The sequence below is a fragment of the Wolffia australiana genome, chromosome 6 (assembly GCF_029677425.1).
Source record: "Wolffia australiana isolate 7733 chromosome 6, ASM2967742v1".
Lineage (NCBI taxonomy): Eukaryota > Viridiplantae > Streptophyta > Magnoliopsida > Alismatales > Araceae > Wolffia > Wolffia australiana.
Window position 1 is genome coordinate 6695798 of NC_135840.1, and position 17868 is coordinate 6713665.

The 17868-nt window shown below is 42.8% G+C and overlaps 2 protein-coding genes across 4 annotated transcripts; one reads left to right on the top strand and one right to left on the bottom strand.

Annotated features, from left to right (window-relative positions):
• The first annotated feature begins 1038 nt into the window (after positions 1-1038).
• On the top strand, positions 1039-17273 carry LOC144704440 (tetratricopeptide repeat (TPR)-containing protein). Of its 3 annotated transcripts, XM_078576859.1 has the most exons (14): positions 1039-1234; positions 3705-3749; positions 3882-3959; positions 7382-7470; positions 7579-7643; positions 13266-13358; positions 13477-13578; positions 13676-13840; positions 13927-14015; positions 14547-14668; positions 15093-15274; positions 15537-15824; positions 16599-16746; positions 16839-17273. In XM_078576859.1, exons 1-14 carry the CDS (start codon positions 1074-1076, stop codon positions 17198-17200), a joined length of 1989 nt encoding a protein of 662 aa, XP_078432985.1. In that variant the 5' UTR covers positions 1039-1073; the 3' UTR covers positions 17201-17273. The 3 variants fall into 3 exon arrangements, with proteins under 3 accessions (XP_078432985.1, XP_078432986.1, XP_078432987.1); XM_078576860.1 differs by lacking the exon at positions 3705-3749; XM_078576861.1 differs by lacking the exons at positions 3705-3749; positions 3882-3959 and having other exon boundaries at positions 1040-1234.
• On the bottom strand, positions 11007-12793 carry LOC144704430 (uncharacterized). The gene is made up of 2 exons (XM_078576849.1): positions 11403-12793; positions 11007-11064 (listed from the first exon to the last, which is right to left on the bottom strand). The coding sequence occupies exons 1-2, from the start codon at positions 12523-12525 to the stop codon at positions 11036-11038; spliced, it is 1152 nt and encodes a 383-aa protein (XP_078432975.1). The 5' UTR covers positions 12526-12793; the 3' UTR covers positions 11007-11035.
• Positions 17274-17868: the final 595 nt, after the last annotated feature.

Sequence of the window (17868 nt, forward strand, 5' to 3'; positions counted from 1 at the left end):
TTTTTCGTGTAAAAGGATCTCCATTTTTAATTCCAAAAAGTATATATGATAAAAAATATCTACGTTAATGGTTTAATTGTCAGCATAAGTATGATGAATTTTGCTTGCTCAATGTGGTTGATTTGTATTGATCTTGTAAATTTGCCTTGCCAAAGACTATAATTATCACAGCAAAATTCCATGGGATAGGTTCATTTTGGTTGAATAAATAAAAGGGAAATGACTTCCCAATCAACTTTGTATTAAATATTATTCTATTAAGTCAAACTAAACCACTCATATTTCGGGAAAAAGGCCTATAAAGAAGACTTAATGGGTTAATGAGTTAATGGCAAAAACATGGCGCTGGGCACTACCAACCCAAAGGTCATGCTCATAGACTGATCCAACAGTGCCCAAGCTAATTGTGATTGACTAGATTTATGGGCGGGTTATGAATTAAATGGCAATTCAGATTCATGTTATAAAGTCAATTCAGATGAAGATTCAGTCGCGACATTAGGAATGATGAAGATGAAGATTAAGATTCAGGCGCGAGTTTAGGAGCGTTAAGAAGAGGGAGCGTATGGATAACGAAGGTGCAACTTCAAGAGCGGAGTAAAGATGAATCTAAAGATTCAGTAGCGATGAGCAAAAGACACGACTTTAGGAGCCATGAAGATTAAGATTCAGGTTATCTGATGGATGAAGAAGATTCATTATAATTTCCATAGCAAAGTCGCCTCATCAAAGACCATATCATTACCACAGCAAAGTTCTGCACGATAAGTACGTTTTGGTAGAATTAAAGGGTAATTTATTTGCTACATCAATTTTCTATTAAAATATTACTTTATTAAGTACAACTAATTCATTCATATTTAGGAAAATGGCCTCGAAAGAGGAGTTAAGGGGTTGAATAAATTTTGACTTTATCAAAAGAAGTCTTCATCAAAGGAAGTTTAAACAAGATAAATAAACAGTATAGTTGTGAAAAAATACTGTATTTTTTTCTACAATTCTTCTATATAAGGGAGTGTATCTTCGCTTCTAGAGATCATTAGAAGTCTTTGAGGGCGAGATCGACGAAGGCAATGGCGCAAAAACCGAATAAAGAAAGTGGGTTGTGGGGTAATTCGATCACAAGTGTAGATCATCTTGTTCCGAGGAAGCTTCCAATGATCGCCGACCTCAATGTCGCACCAGCAGAGAGCGACTACGACGATATCTATCCCCTCCCAACTTCATCGACCAGGTTTTCTTCGTTCTATCATCCTCTTTACTTCTTCCTGACATGCCCAACCTCACCATAGCTAATTTACCGCTTTCCTGAAGAAATTGGTGAACATGCCTCTGCCTGAAGTTACAGTTATTCAGTGCGAAATGAAAAGATTTTCATGGGTTTGATAAAAAAGTTGTTTTTGTTCGTTAAATCTGTGAACCAACTGTCATTTGTAGGCCTCTAATTCGACAACAACTTTCATCGGAGAACTGTTTGAAGTAATGGGTCTAGATATGAATGAGTTTACTGTGGGAATCAATCGGATAATCTGAAAAACCAGATTATCAATGCGAGGGCTAATCGCAAAGAGGACGTTCATAATTAGTTGCTAAATTTGTTTTGAAGGGTATAATTCGATTTTGATATTAGTTAAGCCCCAAAAAACAGTTATGTCCTATCAATTCATCATCAGAGGCTCATTTTGGAAGACTATAAGCCTCATATTGCCATTTATGACAGAATCAATCTCAGACTGGAAAGCTGAGTTTGTGGGTGGAAAAACAGTAGGAATTCCACTTTCCTTGGCCGTAATCTCTGAGCCTTCCTCGATCACGTCTCTGTTTTTCGCCGAGATTCTTGACCGAAGGACGATCACTTCAGAACCCAGCTCTTAAGCGGCATTGCTTACCTTCTGACCCAGATTTTGTGCTATTTTCTATTCATGTGATTTAGAAGGCCTAATAAGCAAGGAAATATTGGAGCTGGGGGCCACCTAGCTTGATTTCCTATTCTTGCATTCATCCAGAGTCCATAAGAACGGATAGAGATTGAACCCTACTTCTGAAATTAAAAGGATGTTAGAGTCCTGATGAGATAACCGATTCTTTGAAATCGTAGGGTTATAAATACCCCCTTGTAAGGTCATTAGAAGGACTTTTGATGAATGATTACCCTGTGGTTTCTTGACACGAGTAGCTGTATCCGGCTTTCGTGAGGGCAAGAACTCACGATTCGGAGGTTCTTGAGAGTTTTTTCTCCAATCTCTCTCTCTTCTTCTCTCTTTCTGCTTCCATCTCTCTTTTTCTCCTCTCTATCCCTCGTCCCGTTTCTTGATATTGTTAGATCTCCGTGGGGATCATAACAAAGGACAAGCTGTTGTTTGTTAAAGAGGACAGAGATTGAGGAAGAACTCAAGAAAGGAATAAACGCGTTCGATGGAATAGAATTTCTAAAAAAAATACAATGGAGTTCACTTTTCATGTTTCTTTATTTCATCCAACCTACTTTTAGCCTTTCTTGGTTGAAAATCTGGTTTCGTCTTTCTTGTTTGTTGCATTTAATTCCATTCTCTATTTTTAGTAAAATTCATCAATTTTTTTTTCATGTGGATATTATTGTCCAATTAATGTGGATAGATAAATTGGATTTCATTTTGGGAACATTCAGAGTATCTTTAAAATTATCACGATGATCAATACTTGTGCCTCAAATTCTAAGTTTAGTCATTATTTATCCTCACGTGGTGAGTACCTTTCCTCAGAAGTTTTAACTTAATCAAGTGTGAATCGCTTATGACTTTGCCAAATTGGTTCTTGATCATTTCTATAATTATTTTTGCAATGTAATTGATATCTTCATTTGACTTGAGGAGATAAACCTTGGGAAACCTCATGTAGTTGTTGACAAATATGATAAATCACCTGTGACCCAACAAGCCTGGAAATGGGCTAGGTCCCCACACATCACTGGTGATTGGGTATAGTGGGATATTGCATCTCTCCCCACAATAGTATAAAGGGCCCTTTATGCTTAGCAAGTTAGCTTGCTTCGAAGAATAAAGTTTCAATATTCAACCCCAAAACATAGAGAGGGAAACCAAGTTTTTTACAATGCAGAAGATGGATTTCCAAAACAAAATTTGTAGAGTAGAGCTTGGACAGCTCGTTGCACCTTCCCCGCACCATCTTGCTTGCGCCTGTGGATGCAGAAGAAAGATGCCCACTCCTCCTAAAAAAAATAGTAGCTTGTCTTCTGCCTTAACAAATCCAATTCTCTGATGCACCTCCTTGTCCGAAAAATAACACATATCATGGTCAATTCTAAAATCTATGAGGAAGATCTTAAACTAGTCTCTTTGTAGATATAAAGCGGGCCACGATTTGTGGACCATGCAGAACATTCTTCAGTTTACCAAGAGGATAGACCTCCATATCTCCAATTCTCGCAGTAGATAGAATATCTCCTCCTTCAGTCAAGACTCGTCTATGACCATTACTAGGCCGATATGTGAGGAATTTACAAACATCAGGGGTCATATGGTTGCACCGCAATCAATAACCCACATTGTGTTCTTCGAATTAACATGAGGAAGAGAGAGAGTAATTACTCTGCCAGGTCAGCGCCACCTGGACCAGTGACCCTCTCTAGGACATTGACCCCTCTTTTCTGCTCTTGACTTTTCCTCTTTTCATAGACTCTTATAGGAATTGTATCATATTCTCAGGACATTTAGAAGCAGCCACATACACCTTTCCTGCAACTTCTTTTGGTATGCCTTCTTTGCTGTCAAATTTTACAGTTTAGATGTTTTTGTTGTCACCTTTCTTCAAACGTCCCTGTTGCTTGCCAGATTGATTGCCAGGCTAATTTGAATTTCTATCCCTCATCTCTGTCAGGGCAGTCTTCCTCTGCTTCACATCCTTCCTCCTGACAGCAAATGCTGTGCCTCCCATTTCCAGGTTCAGCAAGTAGGTTCAAGGTTTGGAATCCTTCCCTCTGGAAAATATGACCTCCCAAGGTTTCATACAACATATTTGATGGCCATAAAAAAATTAATGAAGAAGGACATTCTTAACAGACTGCCTTTCCGGGGAATTGGGATTTTTTATTGGCTGTTAATGATCAATCTGCCTCCATATTGTCAATGATTCTGTTGAATACTCATAATTCTCACCCTGCATCAGGTTAATAACAGAAGTTACCAAGCTAAAAGGCTCCAGTTGATACCTCGCTTGGTGCTGCTCTGATGGGTGTTATTCCTTATCCTTTTTGTAGACTTAAGAATATATATTCTTTTGGGCGCTCTGCAGCCATGCTTCCCAGGAGCCAGGCTTGAACGAGTGAATCTGCCTGCTTCAATATTTTGTAATCTGGATGTTCTGGATCAACGACCTTGGTGAGATGGTCCAGTAATCCTCATCCCTTGAGAGACAGCTCGAGATACTGGTTCTAGTGCATGAGATTGAGGCCATTATATTTGATGGAGACTTGTACCTTTGGAAGAACTAGATGCAAAGCCCTCTCATAGCCTTGGAGAGGCAGCTCCCTCCCCATAACAGAAATGCTCATTCTGGAGCTCACTAGGGCATCTGGATCTCTCATGGTGGAGTTTGCTGATACGGCCCTGACGTATCTAGGTCTCTTTCATCATTTAGCCCAATAGGGGCATTTAGGTCATTTGGACCTTTTGTAATCCCTTTAAATAGAGCAGCCTTCCCTTGAGGAGGGTAGCCAAGAAGTATCACAAGAATGTGTCTGGCTCCCTGCGGCAATGTCCATTCCGCTGTACCCCTCTCGTAGGCAACGTCCACTCCGCCTGCCCCCACCTGCCGTAGTCCATCCCGGCATGCCGACGACCATCCGGGTGCCTTCTCCCTCCCTTCCCGTCTTCTCCCCGATACAAACCAGCCAGGTTTGTATCATTCGCTAACATGCTTTTTCAGCCTTTGTGATATACCAACTGGTTTTTGTATGAATGCATACTGGGGATATCGCAACCTCATCATTCTCCCTTTACATTAGCATTTGGACGTTCCTCATCAATGCACTGATACCATGTCAGTGCTCTGATACCATGTGAAATGTGGATCCCTCACTCATTCAGAAAGAGACACACACTTTGACGATTATAGTTTGTTAAAAAAACATCATTACTTTAGTGCGTCAAAGCCTGTACAAATACAGGTTATAACTGGGTTAGGCCTGGCCTAACAAGAATCATTAAGTCTCAGCCTATATAGCAGATTCAAGTAAGCATATATACAAATAGAGTGGACACAGGACTTACAGAAATATTTTAACGGATTTGGTGATATATTGAAGTGAGAAGAAACATGTTGTTCCAGGTCCAGTGCAGCATCAGAAGTCAGACAAAGCTGGCTCAAGGTGTATCGGAGGGCTGTGGATAAAAGCCATTCTGATTTTCTTAAAAAAAAGGCATTTGGGAGGAACAAGCCATTCTGCAAGTTGACAAAGCTGGCTCCATTGGATTATCTGTGATTACAATTCCTCGATTGCTACTGTCAACATGATATGACCAAACATATTGGGGTAGACATGCACTTTATAAGAAAAGGTTGAGGCTGCTCTTCCATTGATGCTCATCTCTAGAGCTGACCAAAGATTCCTGTGGCAGATAAGGTTCTTCCAATGAACCAAAAGGTGCAATCACTTTCTCTCCGAGTTGGTAAAAGTGTCACCCAATAAGGTACACGTGGAGGGCCCATTAAGTTAAGTGATTTTGTTCTCAAGTGGAAATAAGTCACTTAAAACACATGGCCCACTCATAAGACCTTAAATAAACAAACATACAGATATGTGTTCCTCTTACTCCACGTGACCCATTTGCATCACTTAAAGAAAAAGGAACTTCTTCCGATCGACAACTTTTTTCAATCTCACCCGAGAAAGTATTCTTGCACATGGCGTACAGCCACTAAACCAAAATCCAGTCCCCCTTGCATGTAAAGGACATCTTTGCAGAAAGAAACATCCTATTAAGTGGTCACAAAGACTGTCGCAACACCTTAAGTTGGCCCACATCAGGAAAAGTATAGAAAATATATTTATTATGACTTGGCTGCAGAAAGGCAAAGAAAAAAGACAATAAAATCCCGAGATATTCTGAAAATGTAAAGTTCAGTATCATTCAAATCTGAGTACCGTACCTTCATGTCACTATACAAGCTTAAAATAGACACTTCGAAGCCTTTCAGTGCTCTCTGCGTGATCTCCCAAGTGCTGAATCACCCTGTGATACATTCTTTTAAAGAACGTACTGCGCCAATAAGAGACCACGGTAAGTGGTTGCACATTGCGAGGCCTATAAAAAAGGGGAGAGGGAGTGACCAGGACATCTCTTTTTCCAAGAAAGCAGCTATTTGTCAGGGGCAGCTACGGCTGGAGGCCAGCACTCAGAATACCTCTGCAACAAGAAGAAGAGGACTAATCTGTCCTTGTATCGTTTCTTTCTTCGACTCCGCCTTCTCATCTTTCCTGGTCCGTATCTGCTACAAGCTTGGATCTGTCTCACGATCTGAAATAATTCTGCATCTATGGACAATTAATTTCATCAACTCTTCTGGAATATCTAATTTGGGAAAAATAGTGGAACAGGTTTATCACGAATTTTCCAAATAGATACTGAAGGTGGTAGCTCCCTGGTACTTCAAGACCCCTTCCATTGTCAAAGGTGGTATAAGAGTAGGTGTGGAGAACTTTTTGCGGGGAAACTTGCAAGTAAATTTTGGGGGGAGGCTGGCGTCAACCCAAACTTATGAGTGTTCGGACTCTAACAATTCCAATGAACAGTTCTCACTTTTGACAGTTATATAATTCCAGAAGATGATCCAGAATTGGGTCAATCATGTTTATTAGAAGTGGACAATTTTTTTTGAATTAGAAGTGGACAATAGAGTGGTTGTACCAGACAAAACTCATCTACGTATGATTGTACCACCTGCTGATGTACTTCATAGCATAAGTAGAATTTCATTGGTTGAGATCTGTTGACTTTGTATACCATTCCATTGTAGTTGTAAATAAACAACCTTATTGTAGATCCAACGCGATTTTTAAATATAATAAGGCCTTCAATTGTCGTGTCATTCTTCTTTATTCCTGTGTTTTGGGACATAAGTGGGCTTTTGTTGCAGTCCTGCTATCTTCTGTTATAGTCTCATCCTAACGGTGGGCCTGGCTAGCCCTCTTATGGCCCAGCGGGAATTACTAATGTTATTTCCTCAGTATAAGAACTACGCATGATATTTAACAAATTATGTCACGTGTTATCTGCGAGTAATGTCATTCTCTGTACTTTTTCTTTTTTTTCCTCTAGATGGTTCATCACTGTTTACTTTTCGATCTACAGATTTCTTAACAAATGTAATTAATGTTCACCAGATGTGTAAATGCCTTAAAGACAAACGAAGAGTTCAACCAAGTGAAAGGCGTCTCAAATGCAAATGATACTGATGTGATGGAAATTGAAGGTATACATCTCAGATACGAAGCTGATTTTCTGATGCATAATTTCATTTTAATTTTTTTAAAGTGCTGATGGAAAATTTTATTGGCTTTGAAAATTCTAATTAATACAGAGTCTGAACAACCATGTCAAGGCACAGCAGTTATGCGTGAAGAAAAAGTTAGCAATCTAAAAGCTGTGAGTTTTTTACTTCCACGTTGGCTTCCTATGCTGTTAGATTTTGTTTAATGCCTCAAGTAGAAACGGCTTGTGGCGGTTATTTGAAGACACGAGCCATTCATCATCCGCAGCTTTATATATTTGGATTTGTTAAGTACTCTCAGAGCTTTAGTAATATCCTATTAGGTTTTTTTTTTGAAACTGAAGACAAGAAGAAAGAACAATTCTTGATACCCAAACAAAGAGATTACAAGGGGTTTTATAGGGAGCCCTAATGGGCTAATAATAGAAAGGGCCCTTAATGGGCTAATAATAGAAAGGAGCTAATAATATAAAGAAGAAAAGAAAAAGGAAAGGAGACAATAATGTCAACACTCCCCCTCAAGCTGGAGCGTGGATGTTTTCCACACCCAGCTTGGAACAGAGCTCCTCAAACCGAGGGGCATGAAGCCCTTTGGTGAAGATGTCTGCAAGCTGTTCAGCTGACGGAACATATGGCGTGCAGAAATTTCCCGACTCAAGCTTCTCTTTAATGAAATGTCGATCGATCTCAATGTGTTTTGTACGATCATGCTGGACGGGATCATGAGCAATGCTGATAGCCGATTTGTTGTCACAGGGGAAGAAACCGGACACCTTAGTTCACGAAGCAGTTGGGTAATCCAAAGTGCTTCAAAAAGACCATGCGCAAGGGCACGGAACTCCGCTTCAGCACTTGATCGAGAGACCACTTTCTGTTTCTTACTCCTCCAAGTAATAAGATTGCCTCCCAAGAAGGTGCAGTACCCAGAGGTCGACCGACGATCAACCACAGATCCTGCATAATCGGCATCAGTGTAGACTTTTAGACGCAGACCACTGTGACGACGAAACATTAATCCACGGCCAATGGTGCCCTTCAAGAAACGAAGGAGGCGATGGGCAGCATGAAGATGACTCATTCGAGGGTTCTGCATAAACTGACTTAGAACACCCACTGTATATGCAATGTTGGGACGGGTGTGGGTGAGATAGAGCAGTTTGCCCACAAGTCTTCGATATTGTCCGGGCTCAGCCGGATCTTCATTCTCATCCGCACCAAGTCGATGACTCACATCAATCGGTGTCGAAATAGGCTTGGAGTCTTCCTTTCCCAGCTCGCAAAGAAGATCCACTGTATATTTCCGCTGACAGATGAAAATCCCACTCGAAGAATAAGCCACCTCAATACCAAGAAAATATCGTAATGGGCCAAGATGACGTATGGCAAAGTCCGACGACAGATACATAGCCAGCTGAGTAATGGACTCCGTATCATCACCCGTGATGATAATATCATCCACGTACACGAGAAGAATAGCCACTCCCCCGGACGTGGAATGACGGTAGAAAAGCGTGTGATCTCCATTACACTGACGATATCCCCGGTTCTTCATGGCCATGGTGAAACGGCCAAACCAAGCACGAGGAGATTGCTTCAAACCGTACATCGCTTTCTTCAGGCGACAAACAACTGAACTCGGAGTAGACGGCACTAAGGAGGCATATCCAGGAGGTAAGGCCATATAGATCTCCTCAGTCAAATCACCTTGAAGAAAAGCATTCTTGACATCATATTGCTGCAATATCCAGCCCCGATCGGCGGCAAGAGCCAAGAGAATCCGGACAGTGTTCATCTTGGCCACAGGGGCAAACGTTTCCTGATAATCAATGCCATACTGTTGGGTGAACCCTTGCGCCACAACACGTGCCTTGTGCCTTTCAATAGAGCCGTCGGAATTGTGCTTTACAGCATAAACCCAACGACTGCCAACCAAGTGCTTGCCCGGCGGTAGTGGAACCAGATCCCATGTGTCATTTAGGGCAAGTGCTTGTAGCTCCTCCTCCATTGCCCGACGCCAATGAGGAAGAGAGAGGGCTACGTCCACCGTCTTTGGAAGGGAGATAGTGTCAAGGGAGGTGAGAAGAGCGTGGTAGGATGGGGAAAGACGATGAGATGAGATGGATGCGGCTAATGGATACAATGGAGAAGGATGAGGGCCAAGACACAAGTGCTAATGAAGGATTTTCAAGAGGAGTGGATGAGGAGGATGAGGGAACTTCAGGGGTAGGAGGAACACGAGGCTTGCGACGAGCAAGAGTGATACCATAGCGTTTTTCTGGCGGGCAACGGCGTATAGGTAAAGGGGCACAACATAGTGGGATAGAGGGATCCGATGGGGACTCTGCAGGAGGGTTCGATGAAGCAGAGGATGGATCTTTAGTAAGGACAGGTGGATTTGGGATTGGTGCAGGCAGAGGATCAGAGGACAAGGTGTTCATGGGAATATCAGATGGAGGCTCTTCGAGAGGAACAGGCAAGGAAGGACTTGGGACTGGTGACGAGGGAGATGAGTTAGGAAGAATAAGAAATTCAAGGGGATCTGATTGAGGTGGTAAAGAAGGAGAAGGTGGAGAAGAAGAGGGGTAATACGGAGTGAATTCGTCAAAGGTAGCATCCTTGGTGACAATAAATCGACGAGAGGGTGGATGATAACATCGATAACCCTTTTGAGTAGAAGCATAGCCGACGAAGACACATTGGATGGCCCGAGGATCAAGCTTGTCACGACCAAGATGGTGGTTAGGAGCAAAGCAAACGCACCCAAAGACACGAGGGGTAAGATTGGTTCGGAGAGAAATGTTGGGGAAGGAATGCTGGAGACAATCAATGGGAGTAGAGTAGTTAAGTACGCGAGACGGAAGACGGTTGAGAAGATGAATGGCAGTTAGGACAGCTTCAGCCCAAAAATTCTTTGGCACATGCATGTGAAATAAGAGGCTCCGAGCCATTTCAAAAATGTGACGAAATTTTCGTTCTGCAACTCCATTTTGCTGGGGGGTGTAAGGACATGTGGTTTCATGGATGATGCCTTTTTCTTGGAAGAAAGTACTTAACGTGGAATTGACATAGTCTCAAGCATTGTCGGAGCGGAAGCGAGGGATAGAAGTGCAGAATTGAGTTTGAATGAGAGAGTAGAACTGAGGAATAACAAGGAGATCTCTGATTTATTTTACAAGAGATAGGCCCACGTGAAACGAGTAGCGTCATCAATGAATATACATAACCACCGAGCACCGGACGTGCTATGAACAGGGGAGGGTCCCCACACGTCGGTGTGAACGAGAGCAAAAGGAGTCGTCAAATGGGAAGAAGAAATAGGATACGTAGTACGATGATGTTTAGCAATTCGACAAGCATCACAAACAAAGCGGTCCACAGAGTGGCCTTGGAAAAGTTTTGGAAATAAACGATAAGAGTAGCAAAGGATGGATGGCCGAGGCGCCGATGGAGAAGCCACAAACGCTCATGAGACGCCGAAGGGGAACTGCAGCGACAGCAACAGCGAGGGAGACAAGGAGATCGAACAAGATAGAGACCCTCATGCTCCTCAGCAATGGAAATCGTCCTCCCCGACACCTTATCACGATAAAAACAGGTATTAGGAGTGAATGTAAGATCTTGGTTCAGATCACGAACAAGGCGGGATAAAGAAAGAAGATGATGAGCAAGCCGTGGAACATGAAGGACTTTAGTGAGGTTCATCGAAGGAGAGAGAGACACACGACCAATCCCAGCCACAGTGAGAAGATCACCGGAAGCTGTTTTAACTTTGGAGGAGCCGGAAACGGGTTCATAGGTCACAAAAGCTCTAGGATTGGGTGTCATGTGGGCAGTGGCACCAGAGTCAAGAAGCCAAGTGGATGATGATGACGACGGAGATGGTGAAGGAGGAGGAGAAGGAATGGTGGACATACCCGCGTTAGCTAGAGAGCACGAGCCCACGACTGGAGGGTCAAGCAATCGCCGAAGACGTTCCACTTCTTCAGGTGTAAAGCCGGGAAGAGAAGCACTCGCCGAAGACGCTCCACTTGGAAGAAGACCATAGGATAGAGGCACTTGACCAGGTATCGGTACTTGGTTGACAGAAGGTGCAACCGTAGCGAGATTGCTCTGTTGTGTTCGCTTCCGTTGAAGCTTAAAGCACGTCTCCTTGGAGTGACCCCGCTTTTTGCAGTAATTGCAGAAAAGGGAAGGATCACCTTTGGAGGATTCCTCAGTCTGAGTAGATGGACCACGAGACGAAGCTCCTGCTCCAGTCGATGTGGTCGTCACCGAGGAGCGCGTGGAGGAAGACGAATGTGCTACAAGTGCAGAAGCCGGGGTCTGGGACTGCTGAAAGCGAGATTCTTCAATTCTCGCGCTGCGAAGCGCATCCTTGAAGGAAAGCTCTTTCTCTCGGTGTATAAGCTGAGCCCGTACCGCTTCATATTCCGGGTTAAGTCCTATAAGAAACTGAAAAACCCGAAGTTGAAGAGTGTACTTGCGATCCACCGAGTGAGGGTCCGGAGGCATGTAGTGATCAATCTCATTCCACAGAGAAATGAGTTCTGTGCTGTACTCCATGATCGTCCTGTCTCCTTGACGCAGATTGGTGGCCCGATGCACTAGCTCATACAGTGTGGCAATATTATTTTTCTTGGAGTGGCTGTCAAGGGCCGCTTCCCACACGGCCCGGGCAGACTCAAGAGACAGAAATTCACCCTTGATACTCGGTGAAATACTATCCAAAAGCCATCGATGGACCACCCCTTCAACGTCTAGCCAGTCATAGTACTTGGAGTCTGTCTTGGAAGGCCCTTCTTCAAGTAAATGACGCATCAATCGTCCCTTGAGAGTAATCTGGACATATTTCTGCCACTGAAGAAGGTTAAAGCCGGTGAACATCCCATCTGGAGGCATCCGAGGCAGAGAAAACGGTCCAGGTGAAGCCGACCAATTCCCCGACTCAAGAGGTGCCTCCGAAGCATTTGATGTTTGACCCACACTGGGTGGCGTCGATGCTGGCGTCACACCGGAAACCGATACAGGCTCCGTCATCTTGATCACAGAATGAAGTGTCGCACGAGGAGCACACGGCTGCAGGAATGCCCGCGGCTATTGGCTGCGTGCGCGGCTGAAGAGTCGAGGAGGGAGCGCGGCCGCGACCGAGAGGAGAGCGCGCGGTCGAGAGGGAAGCGTACGCTGCCGAGAGAGAAGCACAGCCGAGGAGGGAGCGCGGTGCGGGAAGCCGGAAATGTGGCCGGAAAGAAGCTGCGCCGCCAGGAGCAGGTAGCCAACTGGAAGGAGAAGGAGCTCAAGATCGTGGCGAATGTAGAAACGCCAGAGATTGGAGCTACGGTCGAGCCCAGGAACCCGGATTAGGGTTAGGGTTAGGGCTCTGATACCATGAAGACAAGAAGAAAGAACAATTCTTGATACCCAAACAAAGAGATTACAAGGGGTTTTATAGGGAGCCCTAATGGGCTAATAATAGAAAGGGCCCTTAATTGGGCTAATAATAGAAAGGAGCTAATAATAGAAAGAAGAAAAGAAAAAGGAAAGGAGACAATAATGTCAACAGAAACAGTTATCCTATTACTTTTGTCCGCTAGTTTTGGGTTTGGCAGAACAGCGCACGTGTCTATAATGTTTTGCCATTATTTTTTCCAGACCTCATTCTGAATTCTGTTTACACCTTTTAGTTTGTTACACTTCGTGTTCCTTAAATCATGTTTTCCAGATTTTCATTTACTGTTCAGTGATTTTGGAAAATTTATATTTGTGACCGAAATCTGCAGGGTCTCATTCATGTCACAAGGAAGATGCCCAAAAATGCGCACAGCCATTTCCTGCTCGGCTTGATGTATCAGAGGTTAAATCAACCACAAAAAGTAATTTTTTAGACCATTGTATTATTTTTTTATGAAATTTTCCCGTGTAGAACAATTATCTTGATGGTAAATGTTTTGAGGAACTCACTGATCTACCTTTTCTCCTTTAACATGCTAGGCAGCGTCAGCATTCGACAAAGCATCAGAGGTCCTACTTGGATGCGAGGAGGAAAATCGACGCCCTGGTTTTCTTTCTTTAGTGCAATTGCACCAAGCTCAGGTGATTTCAGATTATTGGTACTGTAAGTATTTTTAGTTTTATTTGTCCATATTGACACTTCATGAAGAATGACCGTGTATGTTTATCATCTCAATAGTGCATCATGCAAGCCGGGATCGGTGATGGTTCCAGTAAAGAACTTGAACCAGAAGAGTTGGAAGATGTTCGTCTGAGGTTAAAAGAATCCATGCTTGCTGATTCCAGAAATAGTGGCGTTTGGAGCACTCTTGGCCAGATTCTTATTCGGACAGGCAGATTACGTGTAAAGAAATATCTTACCTGGACTATTGTACATGAATTTCTTGGTTATTTCATCTTACTACCTGATCATTTTTCTCCCTTTTTCAGAGTGCAATTTCTGTTCTGTCGTTGGTGCTGTCTGTTTGTCCTGGCAACGTGGATGCCCTTGCGAATCTTGGCACAGCCTATCTTCAAAGGTATGTAATTTTGTTGCCCTTTTATTCAAATGTATAATTTTTAGATCGATTGTTAACGTTTTTTTTAGGGTTGGGGGTGTAAACATAAGATCAACTTGTCTTCGTCAAGTCAAATCTTCACATTCAAACTTTCTGTATCTATGAGATTACAGGACACTATGGATTCACTGTAATGGTTGTTGGCAGACGAGACATTTCCCTATTGTTTACTTTTTCTTATCTTTCGCTTTCTTTATTTTTCTTTACTGGATACGACCGTATCAGCATTGGACGTATAGATCCGATAAGCCTATTGGGTATGGATCTATCCATCTAACATATAGGTCCAATTAAGTGTTTTGTATTAGACACGCAGTTGCCCTCAATCAAATGAAGTGTTTTATTCTCAATTTTTTCGACCCTATTTCTTGCTGTTTTTGTTGCCCAAAAGCTGCTATGTGGTTCCGAAAATTGTTTTTTAAATTCTTACGTTGTAATTTGTACCCTAGTGAGTTCTTCCCCTATAACTTGTTCCTTTTTTAAATAATTCAGTGGCAATTTGGAGCTCTCAGCTAAATGTTTCCAAGAACTTGCTTTCAAGGATCAAAATCATCCGGCTGCTCTAGTCAACTATGCAGCTATGCTTTTGTGTAGATATGGATCGGTCATTTCAGGTCCGCTATCCTGCTTCAGCTCATAGAGGAGCATTTCATAGTGTCCGGTTTAATTGTAATTTTCTGCAGAGGAGAAAGTATTATCAGCCATTTTTTTCCTTTTATTTCTTTTGTCTCTAACTTTTATGTACCCTTAGCCTGGAAAAAAAATACAAGTAAAAGTAATGCATTGATTAAGTCAGTCATTTTTTCTCTCTTTCTCCCCTGATACACTGAAATTTAATTAATGGTCGTCTGGCTAAGAGAATGTGAAAGTTGAATTCTGTCCACTGAGTTTTTCCCCCCTTCGCACAGAATCATCCTCCAGAAATGATTTTTTGGTATTTTTATTAGCGGCTTGATTTGAGTAGCCAGCTAATTTTTTTGAAGACGACAGGTGAAAAAATATTACACAAGGCAATCACTCTTGTTCAATGTATTTCAGGTCCTGGCACCGGTGCTAACAAAGGAGCTTCCACCGAACAAGTTGAGGCTGCTAATGTTGCCAAGGAGTGCCTTATAGAAGCTACGAAGGCTGATTCCAAAGTTGGAACAATCTGGGTTAATCTTTCAAATGCTTATTACGTCCTCGGTGATCACGAAAGTGCGAGAAGATGCCTAGAGCATGTATGATATCCTCACCTCTTTATCTACCTGTAGAAATCCACCCAAGGTCAATCGATTTAAAGTCTGACTCAAACTTTAGGTTGGGGGTTCCCCCATTTACAGCAGTGGGAAATTCGAAGGGGAATTACACATAATGCCCATCTCCACTTCTTTAGTTTCAATCTTGTCTTTTTTATCTCTTCTTTGAAACTTCTGGCCAATCTGGAATTTATTTATTTATTATTTATTTTTTGAGATTAAACAGTCTAACGTGGTTACGCAGGCAGCAAGATTGGAGCCCAACATCATGTCCACCCGATATGCTGTAGCTCTTCTTCGCATCAAGAATATTGAACGTTCACAGGATCCGTCTGATCAAGGTCTGACATGGGCTGTAGACGAAATGACATCGATTCTTAAGGAGGGAGAACCCACGGTTATTGACCTTCCAATTGCTTGGGCTGGGCTGGCGATGGCCCATCAAGCTCATCATGAGATCTCCATGGGTTTTGAAACTGAGGAAGCAGCGTTAGAAGAAACAAGAGATCGAGCCCTGTCCTCCTTGAAGCAGGTTCCTTAGCTTAATAATTTCCAAAATTTCCATCAATCAGCCGTCATCTGCTTATCAACATCTTTTTTTTTTCTTAAAGAACATCATTTTTAGACGCAAAAACAAGTTCCAGGCCCTGTCCGCTACTTGGATCATGTTTCCGTGCTTATTATATATTCAAAATTTTCCACCAATCAGTCTTAATATGCTTTTCTGACAGTTCATTTTTCTCGCAAAACCCAACTTCTGGGCCCTGACCTCATTAAAGGAGTTTACTAGGCTTTTGTAAGTTTCCAACATTAAATATTCAAAATTTTCCACCAAGAAGTCTTAATCTGCTATTCTAAAGTCATCTTTTTCTCACAAAACCCAAGTTCCGCGCTCTGTCCTCATTAAATAAAGTTACCAGGCTTGCATATTTCCACCAATCAGTCATCTGATTTTTAAACAGCTTTTTTTTCCACAAACCCAAGTTCCAGGTCCGTTCCTCCCTGAAGCAGGTTACTAGCTTTGTTTATTTCCCACATTCTAATCAATAAGTCATCTGTTTTTTTAACTTCTTTTTTTCCCTCAAACTGAAGTCCCCGGCCCGCTTCTCCTTGAAGCTGGTCCATGGCCTAGTTTATTTCAAATTTCCTACAAAAAATCCCTTTTGAACATCATTTTTTTCGCATAACACGAGCTAGTGCCGGCCCTGTTTGACTTGAAGCACGTTCCTGGGCTTTTTTCCCCAAATTTTCATGTTATTGTGCCTGCAATTTTAACATTTTTTTTTATCTAAATTCTGATCTCCAGGCCATTGAGGTGGATCCGGACGATGCTGTTCAGTGGCATCAGCTGGGTTTGCACAGCCTCTGCACTCTGCAGCTGAAAGACTCACAGAAGTTCTTGAAGGCTGCAGTTTCTCGCTGCAAAGATTGCAGCTATACCTGGACCAACCTCGGTACATAATCTAAAGAACAAAGTGATGGAATTCCCAAAATGCCCTTTGACTGTGATTTTGACTTGTGGGGCACGTGCCAACTTCTGCCTCAGGCACATCCCTGCAGCTGTCAGGAGAAGCAGCATCGGCGGAGAAGGCATATAGAAGGGCGTTATCACTAGCGGTGGCTCGGCACGTACCGGGGATCCTATCTAATTTGGGAAATCTGTACCGACAGCAGGGGCAGCTGGAAGCGGCCAGGTCAACGCTGGAGAAGTCAACTGAGCTGTGCCCAGGTTATGCCCCTGCTTTGAACAACCTGGGTCTCGTCCACGTGGCAGAAGCCCATTGGGAGGACGCCATCGCCTGCTTCAAGCAGGCCTTGCTTGCCGACCCTCTTCTCGATGCCGCCCTCTCCAACATGCTGAAGGCCATGGCTCTCTCCAATTCTTGCTCTCCCTCCAACAAGCGATGATAGTTTCCATTATAACATAAATATATGTAGCGAGATAATTCCTAGCTCTGTCCCTGAACAGTTTTGACCTTTATGTCTTGGCAGGTATTACATAGGCATATAACTCTCTCTAGAGGTCATACTGAGATGCTCTACAGCACTGGTCCTAATCTTTTTATACTCCTTACTGGGTTGATGTAATTTCCACATGCCTCTCTCTAGGCATGCTCTTTATACCTGGATTATACTTTATAGCTTTAGGCCTGAACAATTATACCTCCTTTAACTGGGTCCTATTTATCTCTATTGAGAGAGATGTCACAGAGCTCTGGCCCTCAACTATTTGACGTCCTTTACTGGGTTGATGTAATTTCCACATGTCTCTCTCTAGACATGCTCTTTATACCTTCATAGATATACTTCAATGACATTTTTTCTGTGTGATGTAGTGTTCTATTTCTCTCACAAAATAGAGATGCGCCATTAGTACTCCGAAGTTAAGCGTGCTTGGGCAAGAGCAGTACCAGGATGGGTGACCGCCTGGGAAATCCTCGTTAGTGACCACTGCATGGGCATGTGATCACAATTCAAAGTTTCAAAAAAAACAAATAAATAGAGATGCGCCATTGGCTCTGCCCCATAATTGTTTGACCCTTTCTTTCTGGGTTGATATCGTTTCTGGATGTCTC

Excerpts from the sequence above, each read along its gene's own strand:
- LOC144704430 (XM_078576849.1), bottom strand. The coding sequence starts at position 12,525 with ATGACGGAGCCTGTATCGGTTTCCGGTGTGACGCCAGCATCGACGCCA. Across the intron at positions 11,065-11,402 it reads GTGCTCTCTAGCTAACGCGG|GTGTCGGGGAGGACGATTTC; the intron begins GTATGTCCACCA and ends TATCGTGATAAG.
- LOC144704440 (XM_078576859.1), top strand. The coding sequence starts at position 1,074 with ATGGCGCAAAAACCGAATAAAGAAAGTGGGTTGTGGGGTAATTCGATC. Across the intron at positions 1,235-3,704 it reads CTCCCAACTTCATCGACCAG|GACATTTAGAAGCAGCCACA; the intron begins GTTTTCTTCGTT and ends TCATATTCTCAG. Across the intron at positions 7,644-13,265 it reads AAGTTAGCAATCTAAAAGCT|GGTCTCATTCATGTCACAAG; the intron begins GTGAGTTTTTTA and ends CGAAATCTGCAG.